Source organism: Eptatretus burgeri, chromosome 11 (genome assembly GCF_056783735.1).
Source record: "Eptatretus burgeri isolate ZD-2024b chromosome 11, Ebu_testis_v1, whole genome shotgun sequence".
In the NCBI taxonomy this organism is placed as follows: Eukaryota; Metazoa; Chordata; class Myxini; order Myxiniformes; family Myxinidae; genus Eptatretus; species Eptatretus burgeri.
The window spans coordinates 92816388-92829352 of record NC_140971.1 but is presented as its reverse complement, the minus strand read 5'-3'; the positions used below and the strand labels follow the sequence as shown (position 1 = coordinate 92829352).

Here is a 12965-nt window from a genome sequence, read left to right as displayed (position 1 = left end):
AAGTACTGTTCAACTCCAGGTTCGTTTTCCGATTTGTGTTCAAAATAAAACATTCAATTGAAATCAAGTTGTTCCTGAATCATAAACTGACGTTTGTAGGCAGACAGGCAGACAGAAGTAAACCAATTGCTTCACCCCACTTTTTTGCTTCGCGTGCGTGGAGTAAGAATTGCATTCTTGCTGTATTCAACTAGTTATCAGTACAGATGGGTTGATGTGATACTTGTTTCCTCATGCAAACTCTTGGTAAGACTTGCAGGTCAATTAATGGCTTCCTGTTATTCCTGTGTACCACGATGGCATTGAGACACGTCCGAAGAGTTTAACTGCAGTCTTGAAAGCCAACTACGTCCTCTTTCAGCGGATCATCCTTGGTGAATTCCCTGGTCATTTTCCACTAATGGGCCTACAGCGGCTCTCTTTCCTTCAGCAATGCGGTTTACAGGCATTACACAATCATAAACAAACACTTTCTTCTGTTTTTCATCGTGTCTGAGCTTTGATGTAACATGAGGACATTATGATGCAGCCATGAACATGCAGAGATTGAATAATTGACGATTTTTCAATCAATACGGTATGCACTCAAATCGGAATATCAAACAAGCTAACAGCCATTCAGAAGCTGCATTCAAATACAGTACATTTTTATTCACCACACTGTGATCTATATAATGTGAATCAGCATTTTTAATCTCGATTCACAACAAAAGGTTTACTACCGTCTTGGTGTGTCCTAAATTCACTTTTGTTTCGCACAGAAATCTGGACTACCTACAGTGGACATATCAAGCAACTTGACACGGTTGTGCAACTTCGCCGACGAAGAAGCATGAATATCAGTTGGCTGGACTGCGTTTCAAAGTTTCACAGACCGGGTGATTCATCAATGTGTGTGCCCGTCCCTCGGATGGACGTTAAATTGGCATTCCGTTTCTCGGCATTAGTTGGTGGACATTAAACATCTCACAGTGGCCTTCATGAAGAGTGGCCGAGCGATTGGCAGCACCATGAACCATGTTCGAATTCCTGCCTTCACTTTAGTCGAACGTCAGACCTGGCCAGGCGGTTCGTGAAACATTTGGGCCAACATTCCCCCCGAACAAACTCACAAGAATGTGGGAATAACTGTGGCCCTTAAAGATAGAAGAAGAAAAAGAAGAACAAGAGGTCTATTTTGCAAATGTAGTGGCATTAGAATGCATTCATCTCACAGGGATCAAAGCTATTAACACCAAGGCTAGACTAAGATGGTTCGGCCACTGAGTACAAATGAGGAATAACCAACTTCCAAAAATGATTTTTATACTCAGGAGTTCACCATTAATGGCCACTGAAATCAAAGACAGAAATAAACACTGAAAGAAGAATTTGAACCACCAAAATTTGGAAGCCTGCAGCATCTATAATATAAAAGGAAGGAGCTCAGTCTCGGAATGCCTGCGTCCGTCCGTCCTCACCCACGTCTGTCTGTCCATCAACAATTGTCCAATTGGGGATATAACTAATCAAGCCCAATCTGCAAACAGTATGATATAGTTGAATAAGGTGAGGATAGATGGGCTGGTTTCAATTTACATTAAAAACAAAAACTCTTCCTGCTTCGTCTTCTTCTTCACTGATAACGGTGAATCTCATTCAATCCCGTTTCTCATATCCATTAAACGCTAGCTATATTTAACTGTTTTTTTTTTTCAACATTTCCATTTTATTCATCGTGCCATCGACCTATCAAACAGCATTTCTGATTACCATGTACGCCGCCTTTTAAAGCATCACAAAGCAGGTCGCTCTACTTGCAACACAGGTGAGAAAAGGATACGAAGAAAAAAAGCACCTGATATTCGATAATTTATTCACACAATTTTTAAAGGGTGAAAGTTAATTTTTATTTATTTTCTCTGGAAGCGACGGGTCTTACATTGTAGTTGATACTGGAATACGGGAGTACATGTGCAATGAACAGAGTGCGATGGAAATGTTCGTGTAGAACTGGGGTTACAGCATTCGACGAGAAGAAAATGCAAAACGTTAGCACCAACATGCCAGAGAAAGCAATGTGATGCCATCATATCCCCAGGAAACTGGATCCTATGGTGCATGATGGTCAGGGTTGTAGGTCCAGCATGGGACTTTCAGCCACCAGAAAAAGAAAAAAGGACCGCGTGTCCTGAAGCTCACCTGAATCAGGAGCAACAGTCACTCAAACCCCCCGCAGATCCCCTTAGGCCCTGATTTTTTTTTTATGCCATTAACAAACTTTGGTACATCATGGGTGATGAAAGTTCTGGTCAAGTTTTATTGAAATTGTGTGTGTAGTTTCAGAGAAGAGAGCAAATACCTATTTTTTGGGGGGGAGGGTCGAACCCCCCCCCCCCATAGACCCCTTAAGTGCAGATTTTGATGCGGTCAATAAACCTTCGTTAGACATCAGATATGAAGCTTGTGGCCAAGTTTCTTCAAAATTGTGTTTTGTTCAAGCGATAATGACTGAAATGTTGACTGACTGGCTAACTCACTCACTCATGGACACGACCCCATTGCATCTGCTCACCTGATTAAAGTCGAGGTGAGTTAAAAATGGGGGGATATTGTAATCGGTTCCATCTGTCTGCCCATCCCGCTATCTCCTAAACAGTTGTACAGAAATTCACCAAGCTTGGCAGTTATGAACACCACATGGCAAGAAGGTGCGAGGGAAGTATCATTTTTGGCCCCGCTCCTTGGGCGCCCTCAGGCAAAATCATAGGGTCAAATACCAAAAAATGTAATTACGGGCACATTTTGAAACATTTTTTAATGAATTCATTTTTTAATGAATTGTATATGCAATCAAGATTGGGGGGTGCCTGAAATATGTAAACATTTATTTTGATTCGACCCTGAATTCATGCCCCAGAGGGTGGGGACATAGGGTCACAGTGGTCAAAACAGAAGTTGTTTTGAAATCACAATTTGATATCGGGTCATTCCTGGTGGAACTTCTTAAACTTTGTCTAATGTGGGAAGCATGGGGATTTACGATGGCACACCGTTGACTTCACTCGAGTGTACCTTCTTAACACTGCACTCGCAAAGCGAAAAGTGGGGTTAAGCGATAGGTGGCACGCGTACGTATGTCGTATGGACATCGTACATGTCTGCATTTTTCTTAAGAGCATACATTGAAAACCGTTCATCAGAGGAAATTGAAACTTTACCACATGTTACATGACCATGTGATTTAACGGTCACTCTTTTGAGGTCAACATAGGCCAATTTTCTAAAATCCTCAATTTCCATCTGATTGACTTGAAATTTCCACATAATTTGCATAGCAGGTCACTGAAAACTTGAAAAAGTCAACCACCAACGATTTTTAAGGTCAACATAGATCAAAAGGTCAACATAGACCGGAATTTCTAAAATTGTCAATTTTCATCCGATTGACTTAAAATTTGAACAGGATTTTCATATCAGCTCACTGAATTCAACCACCAATTGTTTTTGAGGCCAGCATAAGCCAAAAATCGTGTGTGTTGGTCAACCTCAGCCAAAAGGTCAACAGAGGCTGAAACTGCTCACTTACACCTGCTCACCTTCACTCTTTCATTCCTCTTTTTCCCACCTTTGGAACAAACTCTCACACTCTCTTCAATCTTCAATCCCACTCTTCACTCCAGGTCTACAAAACAGCTATTCATCATCATCTCTTATCTTCCCCCATCCAAAACCATGATTTTTTCTACCCACACTAATCCACCCCAAACCCACCTCCTTCAACTTCCATGTTTTCCTTCCTGAAAGTCCCTGTAGTGTCCCATCTTGTTTACCCTGTGCACCCCACCCCATCCCTCTCCCTTCCACAGATCTCCTGTCTCTGTTCCACACTGTTTTTTCCTACCCTCCCCCCCCACCTTCCTTGCCTCCTGCTCCCCTTGTTGTATACTCTGTGTGTTAGCTCTCATCCGAGCCTCGACAGTGTATACAAAAAAAAAAAAGGTCAACATAGGCCAAATTTCTGAAATCCTCAATTTTCATCTGATGGACTTGAAATTTAAACAGAATTTTCATATCCCCTCACTGAATTAAACCACCATTTATTTTTGAGGTCAAAATGTCAACATAGGCCTGATTTATAAAATTGAGACATAGGGTTAAAAACTATATATATATATATATATATATATATATATATATATATATATATATATATATATATATATATATATATATATATATATATATATATATATATCATATCTCAAAAAGTTGTGAACGAGTTATGACACCGATCAATGCAAAACTTAACTAATTGATCAACTACCCATGGGAAATATGGTTTGATAAAGATTACGTCATCGGTCACGTGGTCAGGCAGCCATATTGGATCAAAGAAAAAAAATCTTTGAAAAAAACCAAAGAGTTGGCTCCGCACCAAGTCCTTCTCAAGACTGTGTGGGGTATGTTTTCTATGAATACCATCTAGTTTTATATTGTTGTTCCTTGCATTCCAAACTCCGCTCGCATCAGCAATCCGATGCCACACATTTTCCACGGAACTTTAGTGTACAGTGTACTTTGAAGTGTTATGTTTTGGTATTTATGGCTTAGAGCACAATGGTTCTGAGATTTATAAGAACGAATAATCCAAGTATGGGCTCTGTACTGTTTGACTACTTTTATTCTCATAAATAACAGGTTGTTCTATCTATAACTTGTTAGAGCAGAGTTCAAAGTACATCACTGTGTATTGTTAGCATCAAGTTGATGTACTTAAGGCTAATGCTTTTCATGTCCCCTTGTGACTCAGAGCTACAGCTGGGTCGAGTGCATGGTGCACAAAAGGCTCAACGAGTTTGCAAGGCTGGGAAGTTTTCCACCACAATTCCTGTTCAAACGGACAGCTCGAGCTCCGCAGCAGCGATTTGTGATGGCTGGCTCCCTCTTGGGGAAAGGTGCTATGATGGCAAATAGTCACGGTCAAATTCGTACAGCTATAACTGCTATCGCCAGCGAAGACAGCAGGAAAATTGCCATAATACTCAATAACTCCCAATGTCTCGAACATCTACATTATACTGTGAAGGGAGTAGATCGGCATTACTTTGTGAAGGTGGGCTCTGCGGAGTGGGACTTAGGAGTCTTGGGCCTGTCGAATGGCTGGAAGATCCTGGAGAGTGGCGTCAACATCACGGTTATTCGGTCGTTGGGAGTCAGCAGCGGCCATGGTCGTCGTTACACGGACATCACTCTGCAAGCAGGCATGCTGCTTATAAATGTCCGTTACGGGACGAGTGTAGACGAGGAACGGGCACGAGTGCTTGGGTTGGCCCAGGAACGAGCAATTAGTCAAGCTTGGGCCAAGGAACGACGGCTGGCAAAAGACGGAGAGCGTAGCACACAACACTGGACAGACAGAGAGCTGCAGCAGCTGGTGAGCTCCGGGCAAGTACCCGGTTATGAAGGTTCCTACATTTTGTCGGTGGAGCAATTTCCAGAGTTCGCCGACAGCCCGAGCAATATAAAATTTCTCAGGCAGACGGAGAGAGAACGCAGTTGATCCAGGAAATAACAAACTGGAAAAGAAGTCGTTTTGTTATTCGTGTCAACACAATTATTTTACAAAAGAGACTTTGTGTGTGAATTAAAGTTAGGAAATGTTTACAGGAGTGTAACATTTTAAAGTAGACAGTATTGTACAAAACATACTAACTTCTGATGAAGTACAATGCGATTGTTTATGAATTGTTCTGTGTCCGGTTTTTGACTTTTTACATAAAAGGAAATGCAGAGCGGTGACTTGCACACCCCAGTATTTGTTGCCGTTGTAATGTTCATATGGTGGTTTTATCAGTATTTATTTTGCAATGAGATGTACAATATTCCATAAAATAAGGCAAGTTACCAAAATGCCTTTTTAATCTTTTCTGCACTATTTATGAAGAGATGACATTTTACATTCATGAAGGTTTTTCCCTCAATAAGTAGAAAAGTTTAAACAAAAGAAACAACAGATCATACCAAGCATGAAAGGCTGACAGGAAGATCGAGAGGTACACACACTCGTCTCAGCTGTCCAGCCTGGATTTGAATCAAGACCCAACTATAAACTGTCGTCCTGGTGTTTCACAAGCAGGGTGATTCATCAATGTGTGTGCCGTCCCTCGGATGGACGTCCCCACCGGCATTAATTGATCCCACGGTGTCCTTCGTGAAGAGTTGGCGAGTTATCACCGGCACCCTGACCAGATTACAAATCCCTGACTTCCTGTTTCAGAGTGGCAACCTGACGAGGATTGTAACCCGAGCCAAACTGCTTTGGTAAAACTGACGCTCTGTATAGAGCATGGAACATGATCTGATGTGAAGTGGGAAAAGTGAAAGTTAAAAAAGGTAAGTTCGCCAGTTTTGACAGCAGACCGTAATTGATGTGGTCGCAGCAAGCATGGGATGTTGGAAGTTTGTCAACCGTGACATCAAAATGTGAAACAAATGAACGGCATGTTTATAATGTGAAAACTCGGTAAGTCGTTCGATAAAATGATGATGTGACGTGTGGCTTTGCCTCTTAATCCTTTTTTTGATTTTTAAACTACAGCTTTTACTCAACTTTTTAAAACTAAAAATAATAATTTCATAAGTCTGCATGGTCTATCAATCATGATCTTTATTGGGCAATGCACTTTTCAAAGTTCGCCTCCAAAGCCCAGTCGCTGACTGAGCATCCTCCGTCATGTAAGGTCCTTCCTTGGCACACCTGAACTTCTATCCACCAACAAGGCTTTTATCTGCAGCTTGATTGAGTACTGGTCTCCCCTCTGGGCTGGCTCCCCTGCCTCACAGCTTCTCATCTTGGCACCGTGGAAACCAAGGCCTTTAATGTTATTGGAATCTCCTGTGATGAAGCTGAGTCTTCGGGCGTATCACTTTGCCATCGCAGACGGGTCGGTTGTCTTTTGGTCTTGCACCCTCTGCTCTTTCCATGCTTTGTCCCCCCCTAAAGGTTCCTGCAAATCTCACATGGTTCATAATCAATCCCCTTCTGGTGAAACTACCTAAATATAGGATCACTACTCACCTCCACTCATTTGTTCCTCTTTTTCCCCACCTGTGGAACCAACTTCCACATCCTCCTCATTCTCATTCTTCTCTCCAGGTCTTCAAGACAGGTGTTCATCACCATCTCAGGTCATCCCCAATCCAAAACCACGATCTTTTCTACCCTCACCGACCCCACCAAATCTCTCCTCCTTCTATTTTTCCAGTTTTCTCTTTTTGGAGTTTCATTCTGTATCCAACTTGTCTACCCCGTGTTTCCTCTGTGTCCAACTTGTCCACCCAATGAATGCGTATTTTGCGTCCGGTTTTTATTTGTCCGTTACGTCCTGATCCGTTCACTGTACTTGCTCTTCCACGAGACTCGACTATGGATACATAAACAAAATTACATATTACACATGTAAAATGATGCAACTTTTTAACTACTGCTCTATTTTCACCACCTGTATGTCCGATGCATTATCCTTTCCTTTCTTGCATCTCCTCCCAACCCCCTATCACTTTCCTCAGTTCTTCTTTACAGCTTCTTTCCTCTATTCAGAACTTGCTTCCTTCTTAAAAAAAAAATTCTTCCCCTAATCCTTTCCATGTCAAGGATTTTAAAAATTTCTTATATGTATTTTTTTCTGCAAAATTGAGGCTCGTGGGAGAGCTAGGTGACCGAAGGTTGGAAAAAAAGTAATATGGGCAGTGGGGCAGCAGAGCATCAAGCAGAGAATGAACGAACAGGAAGAGAAGAAGGAGAGGAAACTCAGCAATGGACGCGGAGGAGGCGTAGCCCAGACACATGAAGGTACTCCATGAGATACACAAATACATTACATTGATATATTGTTACTGATAATTAACAAAATGCTTAATTAGAGGTTACACCGAGTAAAATGTGGTGCAGACAGATGACGGACGGACATTACAGATGTCACACCCCAACTGAAGCATGCCCTCCTTGTAAAGTAATCTGTGTTAATGAAATTGATGTTATGGACGTGAAAGATTTTAGTGTTTTCATTTATTCATTTATTTATTTGTGTGTAAGCCATTGCGTGATTATAACCTACACGGTTATATCTCCTGCCAAGATCAATTGGAACATCTAAGGTAACTATGAAACATTTTGGATGATGTGGTAGTAAAAACATTGGATTTAAATATTGTATATAGAATATGTGGTTAACTGAGAGATGAGGTTAATTGTGTGAATGTAGTGGAGACATGATGGGCCAAGTGGCTTCGTCAGTGCTAACTATATTTGTTTTTTTTATAGTGATTTTCCTGCATGTCATTTTTTTTTCTTCCCCATTATAAAGTAAGCAATCCCAAAAGTATGTTGTTGATCTGAGAAGTGGACCAGTTCCTTTGTCTAGTAGCTTTGCTTTCAAGTAAATTCCATGGAAATGCCATACCTGCTCCAGAAACCTCAAATAAAATGATCAGTTTTGATAGCCCCCTACCTGCCGGAATGTCCCCAACTCAACTATCTGGTTTGACGATGTGGAAAACCAAAATATTGGTAAAATGGTGAAGTCCATTGTGAGCCACTCAGAACCCATTCCGGTGTAACAGGTTTTGATCCAAAGTATCAAGGAGTATGGATCCCCACTCTGAACTGCTGCAGCTGCTTTCCACGTTGCTCCGCTGGAGGCAATTGGGTCCAAGGTTCAATCGCCTCTAGATGCCTTGCACACCGGGTGAGGTTCACCGTCATTCGCACCAACGTTAAACTGGGTATCCGATCTGCTAACATATGCTGGTGGACATTAAACATCCCACCGTGCCTTTAAAAAGAGTGGGCCACTGTGTGTTGGTGCCCTGACTACCGCCGAGAAGAGCAATGGCAAACCGACCAGTGTATTCTCTGCCTCGTTACTTCTTCAGCAACGCCGATGCTCCGGAAAGAGCACGGCCATGGATGAATACGTGAACAGAGTTATTTAAAGACGAGGAATTTTTCCAAGGTTGAAAGTAAAATATGGAAGGGCAGGGTTGAATATGCTGGATATACAGAAAAAGGAATATGGATGGAAGGTGTGATCAGTGTATTATCAGTTACTGGATGGGGTCTCAACCAGAACCGTGCCAAATGGATCTTGTGGATCATTTGTAGAAGTACTTGAGCCGGGTGAAGAGGTGATTTATAACACGTCCAACTCGATTCAGGGTAAAAAAAAAAGAAAGTTTTTGAGAGAGCTGTATGAAGTGACCAGCTATATTTCCACAAACAGCAGTGAAGAAGACGAACACATTTTTGCAGTTGCTAAAATCGACAGCATTTTTCGATCACACCAATCGACTTCCATCCATTCTCACCTGCAAGATCAACTACTTCAAAAAAAAAAAATACAAACCTGTCCCAAACATGTCTCGTTCCTTGGAACATGTCCTTGAATCCTGACAAATTTCACAATGTCTCTCCGAGAGGACCGTCTGGAACCCTCCCTCCCCCCCCATCTACTTTCTCAACGATCCTCTTGAAGAAGTCCTTTCATTCAAGCTTCTGGGTCTCACTATCTGCCATGATCTTTCCTGGGAAAGCCACATTTTCAAGATGGCCTCGAAAGCCAGTCTCTGACTGGGCATCCTCCGTCGTGCAAAGTCCTTCCTTGGCATACCTGAGCTCCTGACCACATACAAAGCTTTCATCCAAAGGGCTGGTGCTCCTACCTCCCACCTTTCTCGGCTTCACGCTGGGAAACCAAGGCATTTAGGATCATTGGTATCTCCCGTGGTGAGGCTGAGTCTTTGGGTCTCTTATTCTTTCACCGCAGGCAGGTCGGTGGTCTTTCTGTCTTCTACCGTCTCCTCTCCAGCCTCACTCCCCCCTTGCTCTGTCTGCTATTCATCCTGCCAATATTCCCACAGGGTGCTCAAGGTCTGCCAGCAATCCCATTCTGGTAAAACTCCCAAAATCAAGAATCACTGCTCACCTTCATTCCTTTTTTCCCACCTTTGCAACAAACTCTCACACTCTCTTCAATCCCACTCTTCCCTCCAGGTCTTCAAAACAGCTGTTCACCACCACGTCTTATCTTCCCCCATCCAAAACCATGATGTTTTCTACCCCCATTAATCCCTGTTTTTCCACCTGAAAGACCCTGCAGTATCAATCTTGTTTACCCCATGTACCCTGCCCCATCCCTCTATCTTCCACATATTTCCTGATGTCATTGAAACCTACCGTTGTTGTGCTTCCCTCTCTCACCCCTCCACCACCCCCCCCCTCTTCTCCTGTTCCCTTTATTATATGTTCTGTGTGTTAGCTGTTATACAAGCATCAACTAAGTATTCAAAAAAAAGTGGCAAACCTCTAATCATAAATTAAAATGGGATTATAACTTGTAATCGTTTTGTTGCGATTTAACTTTCGAAATATGTATTGCCATCCGTCATGCCACCACGATTATTCCCACACTCTTGGTGGCTCCGTAGCAGGGGAGGGGGGGGGGGGTTTGGCCGAAGCGAAAACTTTGGCCGCAAGACTTTCACGAACCTGCTGGCCACGCCTGACGTTTGACTGTATGTAGCAGGAATTTGGAATTTGTTCAAGAAATCAATCAATCCCAATCTGTCATTATTTACTTTAATCATTCAATTTCAAAGCAAGGTGTTTTTTTTTTTTAATCGGTACATTGACAGATATTCCCATGTTTCGATGGGTTATCAGGGTGCTTGAAGATGTTGTTCACACCACCCTGTACACGTGGCCCGTGGGGTGTCGTCCCGGAATAGCTGAACGGTGATTGGCCAAAACACACGCAGGAAAAATGCTAATTCTTGATCCAATGTAACGGTTTCTGCTTTCCTAACAGGACAATGGCAACAAGAGCAAGCATTACCCCACTAGCAATCAACGGTTCGTTCACAATGGAAATGATAACACAGTTATACAGGCATAGTACGATTTATATAACACAAATCCAGATGGTCATCCTTATGGCCACAAACCAATAAAACGGTGGGGCATGGAACCCAGCCAAGATGGCATGCACACCTGTAGCTGGATCAACCTTGAGGACGATGACCGCTTTGCTCCTCTGCTGTGTCCAGCCCGTTCTCTCTCCACGTAACCACATTCTGTGTACGGCTCCACTCCAACAGGGCTCATTACATCCCAGCTGGCCACCTTGTTGACCCCTTCATCATCTCATCTTCACCGTCCATACGCACCTGTGACACACCTGTACAGCAACTGGTCCCCACGTGATGTTTTTATATCACTCGCAGAACCTGCTCCACGAGTCACAATAAATTCCGCCAGTTCCGGGCCGATGGTCTCAGCCTCAAAGAATGACGTGAAGCCATTGTGATTGATGAAGTGGGGGGAATCATAATGATAAAAAAACAAGGGGGGAGGGGGTAGATGGGGGAAACATCTATGGGGCAATCTAATTTAAGATAACCTCACACGGATGGCCAGACAGAGAAATATGAAGACATTGCAGTGTCTTGTTTTTATCAAACACATCGAGTTATAAAACACCCAGGCTGAGGGCTTCCTCCATTCCCCATGCACAGAACGAATGTCCTCAGCATCTCCTCCCAGCAACTACTCTGGACTCTGGACCAAAAACTTGGTACCTATGAAGAAGGGAGGTACAAGTACAGGAAATTTGCTTCACCATTGCAAATTAAATGGGAAAGTTCATAACAAAAGGAGGTAGATGTCAGGTGAAGTTCATTTTAAGCATGCTTTCAACAGTCCTATATATTGTTGTGGTTACCAGATTCGCAAACCACCATTCAGGTCCCTTAGGTGAGGTATCTCGGTAAGTGCATGTGTAGTTAAGCCCAAACCCGTTGTCTAGTGGGAATACATGTCATTTATACGTGCTGCGACTCTTCAGGATAGCCGTTTTTCTTTTACTATCTTTATTTTGGACCAACCGCCATGATCACAACCACAACAACAACCACCAACCACAACGCCGCTTCACCACAACCGCCACGACCTTTACCGTCACAACTCGCCACCATCGCATCACCGTCATCTCGCGCCACTCATGGGCACCGATGCTGGACTCGTGTAGGGCGCACGTTGAACAGCGTGTACAAAATCACGGATTTTCTGCTTCAAAAACGGATCAAAAACGACACACGCCCACTTTTTGCCGTCCAATCGGTGAGCGAGGGGCGAATTGGCCTGCCCCCAGGGCGATCGATATATGCAAATTTGTGGATCAAAAGCCTTCACGCCCACTTTTTCTCGGGCCAATGGGGAGCGAGGTGAAAGGTCAAAGGGAGGGGTCAAAGGCGAAGTTACGGGGGGATAAAAGGACGGTGTTCGTCAGTCAGAAGAGAGTCGGAGTCAGCAGAACGAAGTCGGAGAGTCAAGAAGAAAAGAGTCAGCAGAACGAGAACGGAGAGTCGCAAAGGAGGGTCGGAGAGTCAAGAAGAAGAGAGTCGGACGAGGGGGTGCTCGCGTCGGTGCCAGGAGCTGCACGCCCGAGGGAGGCCGGCAGCGCGACCTGGCCGAGGTGGAGACGCACACCAGGGATAATAAAGATCCTCTATACCCCGAGCATCAGCAACCCCCTCCTGTTTCCCCCCGCGCTGAGATAGTGCGACCAAGGGGGCCCCGTTCCCACCCCCAGCCAGGCACTGTCCACGAGGCCCGCGGGTTGCGGGGCCATCGCCGCTCCGCGTCTCATCACCAGACGGGTAGGCCCGACCCGGTCTCGGCCTCAGGCCTGCCCCATTCTTGGGGGATTTCTTTTCCTTGGTTTTGGTTATGTGTTGTCGGCGCCGTCTGTGAAGTAGAATTGTATAAGTGTTGCCGTGTGCTCGGTAGTCGGTATTAGCTCTGCACTGTGTTTTCACTTTTATGTTTGCTTTTTGTGTAAATGGAATTGTGTTTTCTTTTTTTGTGTGCATTTGGTGGAATTGTATTTGTGTGCTTTCCGTTCGTCGCGAATAAATGTGCTTTATTG

The 12965-nt window shown here is 43.7% G+C and overlaps 1 protein-coding gene and 1 long non-coding RNA gene across 13 annotated transcripts in view; one reads left to right on the top strand and one right to left on the bottom strand.

The window, feature by feature from the left end:
• The window catches only part of LOC147017666 (teneurin-3-like), a 420926-nt gene extending 415139 nt beyond the window's left edge, over positions 1 to 5787 (top strand). For all 12 annotated transcript variants that reach the window (XM_085847416.1, XM_085847409.1, XM_085847415.1 and 9 more), the window contains one exon: positions 4793 to 5787. In XM_085847416.1, coding sequence (XP_085703542.1) covers positions 4793 to 5542 — 750 coding nt within the window. In that variant the 3' untranslated portion in view covers positions 5543 to 5787. The remainder of the gene's footprint in view (positions 1 to 4792) is intronic.
• Positions 5788 to 9498: 3711 nt separating this feature from the next.
• LOC147017665 (uncharacterized) overlaps positions 9499 to 12965 on the bottom strand; it is a 16574-nt gene continuing 13107 nt past the window's right edge. The window contains exons 2-3 of the long non-coding RNA XR_015049581.1: positions 11030 to 11616; positions 9499 to 10840 (exon numbers count right to left, since the gene is read on the bottom strand). This is a non-coding gene — a long non-coding RNA (uncharacterized LOC147017665). The remainder of the gene's footprint in view (positions 10841 to 11029; positions 11617 to 12965) is intronic.